This window comes from Thalassophryne amazonica, chromosome 2 (genome assembly GCF_902500255.1).
Source record: "Thalassophryne amazonica chromosome 2, fThaAma1.1, whole genome shotgun sequence".
In the NCBI taxonomy this organism is placed as follows: domain Eukaryota; kingdom Metazoa; phylum Chordata; class Actinopteri; order Batrachoidiformes; family Batrachoididae; genus Thalassophryne; species Thalassophryne amazonica.
This window is the reverse complement of record NC_047104.1, coordinates 148,912,514-148,929,763: the sequence shown is the minus strand read 5'-3', so window position 1 is coordinate 148,929,763 and position 17,250 is coordinate 148,912,514. Positions and strand designations below refer to the sequence as shown.

General features: G+C 41.6%; 1 protein-coding gene across 1 annotated transcript in view; it reads right to left on the bottom strand.

Moving 5' to 3' along the window:
* The window catches only part of slc22a18 (solute carrier family 22 member 18), a 35,251-nt gene extending 18,359 nt beyond the window's left edge, over positions 1-16,892 (bottom strand). The window contains exon 1 of the mRNA XM_034163865.1: positions 16,555-16,892. Within this exon, the coding sequence (XP_034019756.1) occupies positions 16,555-16,704 (150 nt within the window). The 5' untranslated portion in view covers positions 16,705-16,892. The remainder of the gene's footprint in view (positions 1-16,554) is intronic.
* Positions 16,893-17,250: the final 358 nt, after the last annotated feature.

The window sequence follows — 17,250 nt, the reverse complement described above, 5'->3', positions numbered from 1 at the left end:
GGCACCATATGTATGTTGCTCTAAAATTTCAATGTACTTTTCCACATTAATTCTACCATCACAAAAGTGTAAATTATGTTTGCCAAGGGTACAACACCATATCAACACGTTGCTTCATCTTTGGTCTGGAGCACACAGAGTCAATTTCCTCCAGACAAAGATCTGTTTGACCACAATACAAATTTCCACTGTGTCATGGTCCAAACCAGATGTCTCTGAGCCTAGATATGCCAATGTCACATCTGGACAAGTCTTCTTTTTTGCACAGTAAAGTAATGTTAATAAATTACTTAGAAATACATGTGTCATATATGATTGATTTCAGACTCTAAACCCATGTTAATACATTGTTGCATTTCTGTTGGGGTTATGAGAGGTTAAGAACGATGACAGCCACAACTTTGCACTGGGTAAATATGTTTTTAATATCTGCACAGTGAGTACCTGTACTCTTGTCAGGATATTATGTCTGCACCAATGTTTATCTTGTAAAAACTAAGCAGTTTTAATTATCTTGTTATCATGTGAAAACATGTTAACAGCAGGCAGCGATTCCACGAACACAAGGCCCTGCTTTTCACGTCTTTCAAGCTTGACCGAGTTAGCCACATGGCCTAAACATGGCATTTTTTGATCATGTAAGCACACGCACTTATACGAGGTCTGTCAATAAAGTATAGGTCCTTTTTATTTTTTTCAAAAACTATATGGATTTCATTCATATGTTTTTACGTCAGACATGCTTGAACCCTCGTGCGCATGCGTGAGTTTTTCCACGCCTGTCGGTGACGTCATTCGCCTGTGAGCACTCCTTGTGGGAGGAGTCGTCCAGCCCCTCGTCGGAATTCCTTTGTCTGAGAAGCTGCTGAGAGACTGGCGCTTTGTTTGATCAAAATTTTTTCTAAACCTGTGAGACACATCGAAGTGGACACGGTTCGAAAAATTAAGCTGGTTTTCGGTGAACATTTTAACGGCTGATGAGAGATTTTGAGGTGATACTGTCGCTTTAAGGACTTCCCACGGAGCGAGACGTCGTACAGCGCTCCCAGGCGCCGTCGTCAGCCTGTTTCAAGCTGAAAACCTCCACATTTCAGGCTCTATTGATCCAGGACGTCGTGAGAGAACAGAGAAGTTTCAGAAGAAGTCGGTTTCACCATTTTATCCGGCTATTCCACTGTTAAAGGAGATTTTTTTAATGAAAGACGTGCGGGCGGATTGCAGCGTCGGCTCGCAGCCGCCGCGACGCTCCGCCACAGGAAAAACACCTCTGTTGGAAGCCTTAAGGACAAGTTGGAACATGTCCAGCTGTTAAACAATTTCTCATATACTCACTCCACTGAAAGCCATCAAAAGCCGCCTGGATTTTACAAATGGTTATCAACACGGAGGTGTTTTTCCTGTCTCATTGATTCAGGACAGACCCAAAGAACCCAGGGTCTAATAGTAATGAGATCCAGTTGTGAATGTAATTCTGCACTGTAGTTTCCCAAAGTAATGCTTTGTCCTTGTGGTTATATCAGCTATTGATTTATTACGGTTCATGATGCAGTGCTGTGTGAGGGATCTGTGATCGCGGGTGTTCAGCTTAGGGCCCCTTCACACGTAGTGCGAAGTTTGGACAAAGTGCACACTTAGTGCACATAATGCAGGAATCGTGTGCAAACCGTGTAATGTCGTCCCTGTCGCCAACGCCTCGTACACCTGTAGCTACAACTATTTGCGCACACAAGTGCCTGAAAGACAAAGTGTGCGTTGTGCGAACCCATCGCACCCTCTCACAGCAGGTGTCGGCCAAATTACAGGTGACATGCATGAACACCTAACAATGCTCGTGTGGCACTTAGAAATCGTGTGGCCAGTCGCACTCTTGGTACGACAGCAGTCTGCAGATGACCACTGTCATACTGGAAGTGGAATTTATCTAAGTTCCACACGGCTGTGGAGTTGCCGAGATGTGGCGTGCCGTCGGCTCACCCCACAACACGTGTGTATGTGTGTGTGTCGTGCATTCCCCCGCTCCACTTCCACTTCGCACTGTGTGAAGGGACCATTAGGCTTGCACCCTCACTTTTACGTATTGAAATTGCGCCAGATTTCTTGACTCATTTAATAATATTATGCACTGTCGAGTAGGGCTGTCACAATTAGGAATTTGATTAATTGTCAGACAAATAATTGCAATTGATGAATATATTGTCTATTTTTTTACTTTTTTCCCCCCTTCTTTATATTCTACTATCGTAGTAACTCTGGAAGAATGTTTGGCTTCTGTGAGTGGAGAAACTAGGAATAGTGCAACATTTTTATCTTCATTTTACATACAGTCCCAACTTTTTCTGATTTGTGGTTGTTTCTGTTGCATTTCTGAAATTGTTTCTCCACATCAGTCACGTTTTGTGCTTAAACACTACATTAAGCTCAAGATTGAACAAATAAATACCTTTGGAAAATAACAGCTGTTAAAGTTCAGAGTTCTCACCTTCTTTCTGTGATCTGTGCGTCTGAACATCACCACAGCTTCTCCACGTTCATTCATATATTCTCATTTTTTAAATAAGTTTTTAAAGATATCTGACCGTTTATTTCATCTCATGATCTCATAAATTCAGTACACGACACGCACATGGTGTGAACAGGACGGGAACGGCAGAATCACACCAGGAGAGAAAGTTCAGAGAGAGTTAAAGGCAGCTCCACGGTTTGGTTTGGTTTTGTTTTTTAACGTGTTCACTCGGGTTAAAATCCTCTCTCTGTTCCGCGCTCGCTGTCTCACGTGCACTGATGGTTCTCAGCAGCGTGTTGTACCTCTATTCAGTAATCTCCCTCACCCACCCCTCCCTCGAAGTCTGCAGCCTGTTGACTCCGCACACACACACACATACACACACACACACACACACAGCTCCTTCGGTAAACTCCGCATTTTAGATGGCTTTTGAAGAAGACACCACTGTTTTAATCGGCCGTCTTATCCAAATGGCAGGACGGATCGCTCCTCACCCTCCATGTTATTGTCCTGCCTTAAGACGTGAGTGAGGCTGCAGCACAATGACGTCAGATTCAGAGTTGTTTTATGCTTTGTGGATAAAATAAATAATTCACGGTAGTCGCGAATATGAAAAATAATCGTGATTGGCGAATATTGTAATAATTGTGACTGCCCAACTGTTAAGGAAAAAATATGCAGATCCCTTAGAATCTTTCTTTGAGGAACACTGGCCATATTTGCTTCTCAAAGACTCAGCCTTTATACTGCTTTTGTACCAAATCCAGGTTACAATCACCTGTTTGAAATAGCATCATCATCATCATCTTTACCATACCTCATTATTAGCCCTAAGTTCCCCCGTGCCATCTTTCTTGGATTGCGTTGCAGGCCTTAATGCATGAATGGATGTATATATTACCACACAAAATGAAGGTAATGACATAAAACACCAAATACCTTTGGTTCATACTGTCTACAACTGAATAGGTCAAAGTAACTGTCAGGATCACTGCTTTCTTTCCTTGCATTTTGAATTTTCTATACTGTCTTTTCTGATTTGGGGTGACACTTATTTTATGAGCTTAATACATTTTTAAAATATTTAATTACAGGTGAGCCCTGTTAACTCGCACAAGTTGGGGTCCACAAAATTGGGCCATGGGTTATCTGAAACCGCAAGTTAATGAAGTTGCCCAACATCAACAAATAAAAAATATAATCTGTTTTTATATGGCTGCGACCCTATGGGCACTCTGATTGGTTGATTTCCAGTCTGATATTTTCCCATATACGTGAGGTGAGAAGGTGGTGGGGGGGGATCCTTCATTCAAATCCCAGCCTGACCGGAAAATCACTAAGGGCCCTTGGGCAAGGTCCTTAATCCCCTAGTTGCTCCCGGTGTGTAGTGAGCGCCTTGTATGGCAGCACCCTGGCATCAGGTGAATGTGAGGCATTATTGTAAAGTGCTTTGAGCATCTGATGCAGATGGAAAAGCGCTATATAAATGCAGTCCATTTGCCATATCCGACCGGTTACCATGACAATCAGTCCGAAACGTGTATCCCATTTGTTATAGACCAGAAAGTCAAAAACACAATTAGAAAAACCAAGTCGGACATGAACATACTCCATAAATATTTAAAAACACACAGATTGAAAGCTCACCAGCTAACAATCGAACCATCTGTTAGCAAGTTCTTCATAGAAGTGAAGCGACTAGGTCTGACTACGAGCCCAAAAGCTATCAGCAGCTTTCATATTTGGGCAATTGCATAAGTTTGTGTATATACACTCAACAAAAATATAAACGCAACACTTTTGGTTTTTCTCCCATTTTGTATGAGATGAACTCAAAGATCTAAAACTTTTTCCACATACACAATATCACCATTTCCCTCAAATATTGTTCATAAACCAGTCTAAATCTGTGATAGTGAGCACTTGTCCTTTGCTGAGATAATTCATCCTACCTCACAGGTGTGCCATATCAAGATTAGACACCATGATTAGTGCACAGGTGTGCCTTAGACTGCCCACAATAAAAGGCCACTCTGAAAGGTGCAGTTTTATCACACAGCACAATGCCACAGATGTCGCAAGATTTGAGGGAGCGTGCAATTGGAATGCTGACAGCAGGAATGTCAACCAGAGCTGTTGCTTGGGTATTGAATGTTCATTTCTCTACCATAAGCCGTCTCCAAAGGCATTTCAGAGAATTTGGCAGTACATCCAACCAGCCCAGGACCTCCACATCCAGCATGTTCACCTCCAAGATCGTCTGAGACCAGCCACTCGGACAGCTGCTGAAATAATCGGTTTGCATAACCAAAGAATTTCTGCACAAACTGTCAGAAACCGTCTCAGGGAAGCTCATCTGCATGCTCGTCGTCCTCATCGGGGTCTCGACCTGACTCCAGTTCGTCGTCGTAACCGACTTGAGTGGGCAAATGCTCACATTCGCTGGCGTTTGGCACGCTGGAGAGATGTTCTCTTCACGGATGAATCCTGGTTCACACTGTTCAGGGCAGATGGCAGACTGCGTGTGTGGCGTCGTGTGGGTGAGCGGTTTTCTGATGTCAATGTTGTGGATCGAGTGGCCCATGGTGGCGGTGGGGTTATGGTATGGGCAGGTGTCTGTTATGGACGAAGAACACAGGTGCATTTTATTGATGGCATTTTGAATGCACAGAGATACCGTGACAAGATCCTGAGGCCCATTGTTGTGCCATACATCCAAAACATCACCTCATGTTGCAGCAGGATAATGCACGGCCCCATGTTGCAAGGATCTGTACACAATTCTTGGAAGCTGAAAATGTCCCAGTTCTTGCATGGCCGGCATACTCACCGGACATGTCACCCATTGAGCATGTTTGGGATGCTCTGGACCGGCGTATACGACAGCGTGTACCAGTTCCTGCCAATATCCAGCAACTTCGCACAGCCATTGAAGAGGAGTGGACCAACATTCCACAGGCCACAACTGACAACCTGATCAATTCTATGCGAAGGAGATGTGTTGCACTGCATGAGGCAAATGGTGGTCACACCAGATACTGACTAGTATCCCCCCTCCCCAATAAAACAAAACTGCACCTTTCAGAGTGGCCTTTTATTGTGGACAGTCTAAGGCACACCTGTGCACTAATCATGGTGTCTAATCAGCATCTTGGTATGGCACACCTGTGAGGTGGGATGGATTATCTCAGCAAAGGAGAAGGGCTCACTATCACAGATTTAGACTGGTTTGTGAACAATATTTGAGGAAAATGGTGATATTGTGTATGTGGAAAAAGTTTTACATCTTTGAGTTCATCTCATACAAAATGGGAGCAAAACCAAAAGTGTTGCATTTATATTTTTGTTGAGTATAGATAGACAGACAGACAGACAGACAGACAGCTATATAATAAACAAATTATTAACCTCGCTTGCTCAGTCTGTACGGGATTATCAGATCTGGGTGTTTTTTGCATGGACCAAGCATTAGCGTCTTACACCGTGACCTCGGTCTGATATTTTTACAGACCTCGCACTTGGTTAATAATCCTTTATTTTACAGTAGTCTAAATTTTCTGGATCAACAAATCAACCAAGAGTAAAGCCAAATCATGATGTAAACATGCGCAAGTTAATGAGGTATTTTTTTATATACAAAACCAGACTCAGAATCTGTGTGAGTGGAAACACACTGTCTGGACCTCCATCACTCCATCAAGGACCAGCACACCCTACCCCCAACCTAACAATGTTCTCTGGATTATTTTAGATAGATTTCCCACTCTCGTCTGTTTCCAACAAACTCTTCTTTTTTTCAGAAAATTCCATGGAATTCTGTTGAGCAGTTAATGAATAGTCCTGTTTCCAAACCAATACATAGATACTGTAATGAATGTAGCAAAACAAGTAGATGAAAGCAACAGACTTTATTTGTAGCTGTAGCACAGGAGATTGTCTGCTGGCAACAAAATAGCAGTCCACAGAAACACAGCACACATAAGGGCATTAGAAAACAAGGACTCTAGGAACACAGGTGGAAGCAGTCTGCACTACAAAAGTGTCCATGGGGGAATGAGTAAAGAGGCCAACCAGGAAACAAGGCAGAGAATCAAAATGCAGTCAAACGTACCAACCAAATAAGGAAGGCAAAGCCAGCAAACATGAGGAGATTACAAGATTCTGCAACTGGAAATCAAACATGGGACAATAATACGGAAAGGACACCATGGAAGCCAGACATTCTGGCACTGGTGAGAGGGGCTGTAGATGGATAAATATGTTGGATCCCAAGGACCAGGATTGGGAAGCACTGGTCTAGATGGTTTACAATGTGCATAAATAGTACAGGCCACAATGAATTCTTGTACATCATGAGCTAGAGTGGGCCACTAGAAACTGATGGGCCAGGCTAACACCCAGATGACAGGTTGGTTTTGATGAATCCTCCTCTGAAGTACGATCCAAGTGTGTATAGTATGAACAATCCACAAATTGGGCAGCCCCCAGGAACCTAGATGTTTTCTGAAGAGCGCCTGACAAACTGTTGGATTTGCCATGACAACTCTAACCACCAAGACCTGATACCAAGATCTAATACCAAGACCTGAAAAATGACCTACAAACAACATAATCATTGAAAGACATCGATATCATCCCAGTTGTGGTGGGGGCAACAGGCCTTATGAAGAAGAATCTGAAGATATACCTTGAGGCAATCCCCGGTCACCCAAGCGCACATGAGGTGCAGGTGTCTGCAAGTAAGGGAACGATCACCATCTTGAAGACAGCCCTCCGATACAGTGCCAGCTATGGTTAGGGTAACTCTAGAGTCTAGGGTACAACTTCAGACCCCGGGTCTGGGGTCTACTGCATTCTGTTAAAAAGAAATCAAAGATAAATTAAAAAACAAAGGCAGGGGGAAGGATACTCAAATAATCTTTAACGGACACAGACAAGGAAAACTGGCAAGTCACAGCATCAGCTTTAATACTGTGAGATCCTGAATGACAGGACAACATGAAATTGAAGTGTGAGAAGAACAGATGCCACCTAGCTTGAGAATAATATCACTTGGCCAATGGAAGGTATTCAAAAGTTTCATTACAAAGAATAAATGGTTGACTGAACCCCTTGAGCCAGTATCTCCATTCTTCTAAAGCCAATTTATTCACGAGCAACTCCCAGTTCCAATGTCATAATTCTTCTCCACTGATGACAGTTTCTTGGCAATAAAGGCACAAGAATGTACCTCAGTGTCCTCAGAGGAGCGCTGAGACAGCACCATTCCTACTCCCACATCTGCAGCATTAACCTCCACAATAAATTGCTTCCATAGTTCAGGCAAGGACAGGACTGTAGCTAAGGCAGTGTTTTAGCCACATAAAGCATGGGCAGTGAGTGGCACGCTGGCTCAGTGTCTGTCCTGACAGTTGGATGACCCAATGATCTTGAGGGGTCATTAAGCTCTTTTCTGTGATATTTTTGTCTTCCAACTTGGGAGAAGGACTGTCATGGGTTTGGGACCCTGCCCTGTACTGGCAGCAACACCAAGATCACAAACTCTAGCCAGTACCCAATTTATTGCATAAAACCCACCAGCTGGTGGTTCTGGCAAATATCACAACAATCCAAAGGTTCCATCAAGATGTTATATTACATTCATTTAAGAGATGCTTAAAGCGCTTTAAGCTGCATTTACACATAACGACGGCAAGTCACGAATGCCACGAAGTATACATTCTTGGCCACTGATCACGAATGTGATGATTTGAGACAGAGGCGTCAGGTGTCCTCAGGAACTGCTGCAACCTGTTACCATGCATTACAATTAATGGCACATGTTGCTGGAGAATTATCAGAAACCATTATGCACGGTTAAGAATAATGTTCAGCATTGTTGTGTGCTGTCGCGCGTAACAGTGTGTCGTTAAGTTCTGTCACGTTGTGAATGAGGCGAATTGTCGCCACACACACCCCCATATTCATCCAATCGTCAGTTGCTGAACAACTGAGATTGCTCCAGTTTGCTCCTCAAAATCCACAGCAGAAGAACTTTGTGACTGCATAGTTGGGCTCTATGCTGTGGAGAAGCACAGAGAGGAGGAGGAGGAGACGGAGAGAGCCAGATGTGTGGTTTCATGCGGCTATTGTCTCACTCGTTTTCCCAAACATCAGGCCCATGCAGCAGGTGGAACACCTGCAGGGGCATGCTGAGGAGCACTGAAACGAGACTTTTAGCCGACTTGGTGCCACTGTCCTTCTTCACCATACTGCAGAAATGAAACTGAATGCGGTGCAGCAGGGTTTAATTGTGCGCACATCAGAGAAGAACACTGTCACGCTCTATTAAGGATCACCACTAATCAAGATGGAGCAACACGCTCAGTTGCGACCTACACGACATGAGGCAAAATTAGGGTGGTGCGTGACATTCGAGGAAGATTTTTTGACAGCCAAAAACATGCTCCATGAAAATCACGAATATCACGCACCAACACGCATAAACCTATTCAGATGCGTTAAGCCATGTTGAGAATGTCAGGAACGTGCCACGAATGAGACAAATATGACATTCGTAACACGTCTTGCCTATGTGTAAATGCACCATTACGAGCAACAAATCCCAATCAAGTTACACTTCGAAGGGGGCACTTTGTATATACAGTATGCCTGGAAAGTGGCACACGTGTCTTTATTATTAGTAGTATTAGTAGTAGTATTGGCATTGTTATTTTTATTTCTATTTTTTGTCCACACATTTTAAAAAATGTTAATACATTGTAGGATTGATTGATATTTTTGACAGGCTCTCACCCAGCATTCACTGTAACAGAAATAACACCAGGGGCCTGTTTCAGCTTTTTTTTTTTCTTTCAACATGATATTATAATTTTTTGGGGGGGGGGGGTATGGGCCAGGTTTTGATTACTGACATACTTAGATAGCGAGTAAAAACATTGCAGTAACAAGCTCAATGTCTACACCAGTCTTTTGTCATCTCTAAAGCCCCGCCCCCTCTTCCTCGTGTTCCTCTGTGTTTCTTATGTAAGAAAGCTGAAGCAGTCCTGAGAAATTGGGGATGAAAAAAGAGGTGGATGCCAGAATCTTTTTCAAAAATAACACTATTTTTCTTTACACGTTACCCTGCCTATCAAACATTGATGAAGTTGATTTGAACAGGAAAGCACATAGCAGGGCTGAATCTAGAGTGAAAATCTGACAGATGCATTTTTTGCCCAATGACAAAATAAAATTCGTACGTGTCGTTATTCAATAATCATCATTCTTTTATTCGTGTGCAACATACACTGTCACACTTTTTAAAATATATTTATTATACTTCATGGACCATAGTGAATGCTTCTTATTTGTATAAATATGATGTCCTAAAAAAACAACACTATAACAAAAATTGACATGGTGAATCCTTGATCTCTGGACATAAATAGGAATAAACAAAATCTGTAGTTTTTGTCAAAAGCATTTCCTTTCAGACATTATTGGCATGAATGTATCTCCATATATCTGAGCTGAGCTCTTGCTGCACGTCAGGATGTAATTTGTAAAGAAATACAGCACGTCTCATTTTCGGAGGAAAAAATGTTTTTTAGTCGATTGTAGTTTCTTGTCTGTACTACAACGTTTGTAAGAGGTGTCATTTTATTTAAAGCGGCAATTCATTTTGAAGTTATTAATACCCGACCGGACCAGACTGCAACAAGACAAGAGTCCCAGTTAGTGACTTTAATCCACACAAAAGTGTCTCACGGTATTTTAGTGGCTTTGAGAGGGGTTAAGAAGCGGACTTGCCGTTTCTGAAGAGCAGCGAATCAAAGAACCAACGAGCTAGTGGATCAAAGCATTGCTTCAATGGTTCACGCTTCAAAGTGGAGTCGCGCTGCAGAAACGGTTGATTACAGAGCCGCTGCAGACCAAACCCTGAATATCCGACTTTATTTGTACGTCCGTATGACTCTGAAACTTGGAAAAATCCGTATAATTTAGGGACAATCCGTATAGGTTGACATGTATGGTCGGAAAACCACCGAAAATGTAATTTCAGTCATCATAGAATGCCTTTCAAACACACTATTGTCTGAAAACTATTTATAAACCTTTTTTCCTGGATGCCATGATCATCGACTCGACTTGTTTGATTCCGGTTTGAACACCTGCGTGGTGCATTGTGGGATCAAATCAAAAGTGTGTTCTTTGTGTTCAATGGGGATACGTTCGGCAGTATTCGGGATTATTAGAGATTTTTTTTTTTTACCGATGACAAACGAAGCGTAAAAAAATCTGACCGATGCAACTGCATCAGTCCAAACCGGTCTGGATCCGGGCCTACACACAGCACAGTATGACCGATCACGGTGATGTCGCAACTTTGGCATTTTCCTCAATATCTTCGTCGATCGTTGAGCTCTGGGATATAAAGTACAAGTCCAGTGAACGATGTACGCAGCTAGTTAATGAAATAAAAGGCATGTGAAAGTGGACAGACAGGATGGCACAACGGGTTGGAATCTCACCAGACAGGACAGGAGCCCTGTCCACATTCCAAGCTGAAGTGACTTGAATCTGAGATTGTTTTGTGTGCCTGAAAGAGTGTGTGTTATCCAATACGTACACAAATTTGCCAGCAGCTGGAAACTCTCTACTCACTGACATGTACATTGACAAAATAAAACAATAAGAACAATAAGAATAATAAAATAAAAGTCCTAATAATACTAATAATAATTATAATAATAGTAACAAAAATAATATTGATAATAACAGAAATATTAATAATAATAATAATATGACACATTGGGCGTCCAACTGCCTGGCCAGTCGCTGCGCGGCTCGCCGTTGGGGACTGTGTCATGTGTACTGCGATGTGGTGGGCGTGACATATGCTTGGGCAGCTGGCCAATCATGATGATCAGTCGGATATTTTGACATGGGCCAGGCTGCTTGATGGTGCGTGCATTGCGTGCTGTCGCGCAGCGCATTGCACGTGCGACATATTGTTTTTAGCTTCCTTTTTTCCCCCTTGTCTGGGGGGCCTGCTCTGCGACATGCAGCCTGTGCAGCAGGGTTTTTCATTTCTGTCTGTGTTCTGGTGGTGTGGGGATGCCGGTGGCCGGTGATTCTGCCTGCAAATGTAGACTGCATGTGCTATGCGCAAATGGTTTGTGGCGACTGCTGTGCGAGGCATTCAAGGTGGCTCCGATTTTTCACGAATGGCATACGATTCCTCCGCCGTGCGCCATTCAGCCTCATTCGCGTTATGTGTGAAGGGGCCCTTAATGAGGTTTATATGTACTATGTACCATCTTCCCAGCTACACCACGAGACGTGCTGGGACATCACGTGCATTCTCAAAAATCAGTTTTTAATAGAACGTTGCCTCCATTTCATTTGTTTTTCCTCATTGCTGGCAGCGAATCGCTGCTGTCCCTCTCTCCTGCTTTCTTCTCTGTGTGTGAACACAGACTGTGAAAAGGACCCTAAGAGTGGAAACTTACTTTTTACCGAAAAACCAAAGCACATGATCCACATTTGTGTTGAATCACTCTCTCCATATGACATCAGACCGCTGCATGCATATTTACGACAGCACCACCAACTTATTACATTACACGACTTATTATTAATTTGACTTTTTATATTAACTGGTGTCAGATTTCACGCATGGTATGTCCGCTGAATAGCGCTGCTGTCTACGATGATTTTTAATCGGTACAGAATTAGGGTTGGGTATCGAGAACCCGTTCTCTTAAAGTATCGTTAAGAAATTATTCGATCCACCGACATTGATAGCTTTTTTGACTAACAATTCCCTTATCGATCCTTCAGAGAGACCATTGTTTTTGGGGTGTTTGTCAGGAAAATGATCATGCCTCTACGTTGATTATAGAACCTCTGCAGGGTCTGTAATCAACCGTTTCTGCAGCATGACTCTTCTTTGAAGCTTGAAGCAATGAAGAATTGATCCGACCTGCTGCTTTGTTCATTCTTTGTTTTATTTCACTTTATCTTAATTTTTCCCCACTAAAACCACAAAGACCATATGTCTGTGAGTAATATTTACCTTTTTTAATGTTAAACTGACCTGTTATGGTCTTCTGAAACAGTTGATAGATGTATTTTATAACTTCAAAACAGGACCGATGCTAACGCATTAGGATGTCTACGGCGTTTTCAATGTTAAAGTTAGCATTAAGCTGTTCGCATCTTAGCATTTGTTTTCTGTATAATAATTAATGGCACAGCGTTTGTTGTCGTAAAAGAGTCAAATGTATTACAAACTGTAATTTTTTTAATTTTTTTTTATATATTATTAATAATAATAATAATACTAAGAGCAACAACAACAATAGTGATAACTAATAATGCTACAATACAATTTTAGAGAAAGAGACAAAAGAACCTGATTAGAAACACAACAGAAAATATAAAACCAAATAACAATGAACATAAATAAATACATACAGAAATAAATGTTTCCTGTGAACACCTCCAGTGAGAACTCTCACACCTCCATTTCATCCCTGTTTTATTTAAGTTTAATGACAGTTTGTTTCGGTCAAACCATATTTTCAATGTGTTAATTTCTTCAGTGATTTCCTCCAGAACTATCTGCCAAACTAGAAAACTGCTGCATCCTAGTAAGAGCAGAATACTACTGGAATGGATTTGAATAAGGAAAGTTGGGTTTTTTTCTCACCAAAATGGTTGCTGGACTCACTGCAGTTTATCGTCTGGAATAGTCCCAGATTGCATTTCAGAGCTTCTGGAATTTAAACATTTTCATGCAGGTGGTGGTGGGGGTAATTTTGGGTTTCAGCTTTTTTGTTTTTCACCACTTTCATCCCTGAATATGTCAATCGTGAGTCACTTTTGTGTGGATTAAAGTTACTAACTGGGACTCCTGTCTTGTTGCGAGAAAGAAACGAGAATCGTCCTCCGTTCTGTTCACACAGCTCCAAACGCTGTGCGGCTCTCTGCCGAGTCAAGTTAGAACGATAGAGTCCAGTCGGAATTAATAAATTCAAAGCGAAACGCCGTTTAAATCAAATGACACCTCTTTCCAAATGTATTACAAACAAACTGCAATCGATCAAAACCTTTTTTCCTTCCAAAACGAGATGTCCTGCGCTGACGTGCAGCAGCCGGCTGAGCTCAGCTCAGAGGCACGGAGAGACATTCATGCCAAAATGTCTGAAAGGAAATGCTTTTGACAAAAACTACAGATTTTATTTATTTTTATTTATGCCCAGAGATCAAGGATCCAGTGACTAATTTAAAATGTTGCTGACATAGAAAATCTGTAAAGTCTACTTTTAGTACACAGAAAATTCACAAGAGGTATCGATAAGGAATTGGATGGATAAGCAGAACTGATAATGGCATCAATATCGATAAAATCTTGATTAGGGCTGAAACGATTAGTCGAGTAATTCGAATGATTCGATTACAAAAAATGTTCGAAATGTTGTAATACATATGCCAGGCGCTGTAATGTCCCCAGAAAAACAAACAGAAGAAGTAGAGCAAGCGCTAATCAAATTAGCACAAAAGCTACAGCTTTCCAACGCGAGTGAAACAGAGTGAAATAAAGCCTTTTAGGAAAAAGACGGTCCACGCTGATCATCTGAAATAGTGCATTTAAAGCAAAGCAGGGTGTTTTTTTTTTTTTTTTTTTTTTTAAACACAGTTTCGTTCGCTGGCCGCTCTACGCGCGCCGGCCAGCTACTGTCTCTCTCTGCCCGGTGTGAGCGGCTCAGCACTGCCCTCACAGAGCTCCGTCCCGGCCACAGTCTCTGGAAGAAGTCCACTCTTTCTTATGTGTGACTCGCAATGAGTGTTTCGCTTTTTTGGGCAACACACAATCCTTCACAAACACGGGAACTCAAATAAAATAATAATAATACATAAACCAGTGACTGCGAGGCTGCATGTTCAGCCTCCAGCCGAAAATTAAATGCACTGGCTGAATCGCAGAGAGTGTTAAAAAGAAATTCATGCAGGGACCCAGTCCACAACCTTAATAAATAAATAAATAAAAATGGTTAAATTTTACAAGCTGGGGAAAACAAAAAATAGAAAGCCACATCCCATCGCCATTTCAGCGAAATGTCAAGACTTTGACTGAGCTTCTGACACTAGGAAAGATCCAAAACTTGTAAAGATGTGAAAAAATAAATAATTACCCAGAAAAACAAAGGGATACACTAAATTTGTCAGTCTCCGTGATGACGCAGTGACATTGTGCCATTACTTAGGGAGAGCCCTGGACTGTTAATGTTTTAAAACTCAAAAGTACTTTTTATGCGATTACTCGATTAATCAACAGAATAATCAATAGAATACTCGATTACTAAAATAATCGATAGCTGCAGCCCTAATCTTGATGATGGTTTATGACATGCTGTAATTTACACAAAAATTAAACAAACTAAAAAATGATAAAATATTGACGGCGGTCTGGCGTGACATGTGGCGTGACTAGTCAAAAAAATTAATAGAAATGCTGCATAGTAAAGTCATCCATCTCGAACGACAAGAGCTGTAATCCAACTTAAAAATATATATTTAATGAAAATAGTTTATATTTACACTCACCGTGCTGGTTCCATACGTTTGGTACCATTGCACTCTGCACACATGCACACACACGTAGGCGCGCGCGCACACACACACACACACACACACACACACACACACACACACACACACAAAACAAATCCATTGTGCTGTCTGGAGGCTGTTAGCAGGAAGTTGGAATGAAAAGCTGGACTAATTTCGGACATGATTATTTTTGTTGTTGTTTTTTGCTGCACTGAGGATGTACACAGCCTTTTTTTTTTTGGCAGTACACGTGCGCACAAGCGCCGACCCGATTGCATGTGTGCGCATGCACGGGGGACAACAACTCTACCGAGACGATTTGATTGAGCTAACTGACGCTGCTAATTCTTGTAACACACACACATACACACACAAAATCCACTCCGCTGTAAGCCGTCTGGATACATGAAGAACTGTTTACATGAAAAGCTGACGTGATTTTTGGCTGGACTGAGGAACGACACAAAGTCTGTTTTTTTTTTTTTGTTGTTTTTTTAATGGAAGTCCGAAGTCAGTGCACAGCATCACCAGACTCCACGTAACAATTTGGACTTTAGCAGCAGTGGAACACCAAAATGTAAGTTCCTTTTGTGTTGTTTATAAATTAATAAAATATCAAATGACAAGGATCTATTTTAGAGCTAAAACAAATAATGAATGTTTTTACATTCTTTCAATGGAATGCCTCGTTGAATGGTATGTTCCAGCTTTTACCGAACCACTGAACTCATAAACATTCATTCATATATATATATATATATATGATAATACAATATAATATACATCTCTGAGACCTCACGAGATTTGAAACCTCAATAGGGTGAATCCATTGCCGACTACGGAGAGTGTTGCTTTCCGTAGTCCTTTAACAGCTATGAAATCTCACCCTTAACTCAAATTGGCTCGAGTTGTGCTCTTACAGTAGTTAAAACATTACAAATCTTGAATTATTTATTTTTATTCTTCTTTGCTTTAACAAATTTCCAGCCAAATCTGATTGTGTAAACCTATGGTTCCATCATAGATTACCTGATTAAGAATTACTGTTTAAGGGGGGCGAAGTCACTGTCAAGTTATTCTCAAGTCATCAATCTGCATGTCCCAAGTCAAGTTTCAAGTCAGCTTGCAAACAACTGGTGGTCATTACGACTTGACTTGGGACTTGCTGATTCATGACTTCTATACCAAACTCTGCTATTTAATACTCTTAACGTAAAGCTGACGTGTTCATGATTTACTTTCAACTCCAACTGAAAAAGATATAAGAAAAACGCACGTTAGAACGCCTTCGGGTCTGAAATCCGAGCTTCCAAACGCATCATTCGACAAATCAGCTGTAGGTGTCATTTTTGAATTCCTCTTTCCGCTGCAGCTTGACGGAGTTTCTTCACCCAGTTTTAGTGGAGAAATAATCCGCAGTGCTGTCGGCACACAGGGGAAACACTTACGGGGGTGACGGCAAACGTCAGAAACATGCAGATCATATTCAAAGCAGCGATGATGAAGGCGATGAAAACTGTTTTTCTCCTCTGTCCTGGACTGATGTCCGAAGTCATGTTTCTGGTCGTTTCCTCGGTCGTTTTATCTCTTTGTCTCATTTTGTTTCCTGGTCTCAGTTCTGTGAGCGGCACGTTAAGAACACTCAGTGAAAGTCCGACAAAGCCGAAGAAAAGTGCAGAAATGTTGTCATACGTCAGCGAAAAAAAAAAAAAATGCTGACGTCATGGTGAAGGCGCCTGATAAAGTTGTACTTTGTCCCAAAATGAGACGACAAGGAGGCGGAACTGCTTTTATTTTTTACATCGATGCCGTGCGGCGCAGTTACCGATACTACAAAAGTCTACTGGTGGGCAAGTTTTGCGCAGTAACTTGTTAAATGTTAAATGTCAAATATTTATATTTGAAAGGCTTTATATAAAATGTCAGAGTGGTTTGTATGGTGTTTTACAGCTCTGACTAAACTAACTAAATGTGTGAGATGGCTAGATAAAGACCATTTTTTTTAATGAAGAAAAATGCATTTTAAAAATGGAATTACCAAATTCTTTAATATTTGTGGGTTTTGCATGGATATATATATATAGTAAGACCCTTCGGCTGCTCCCTTGTTTGCACTCGGGGTCGCCACAGCAAATCCAAGATGG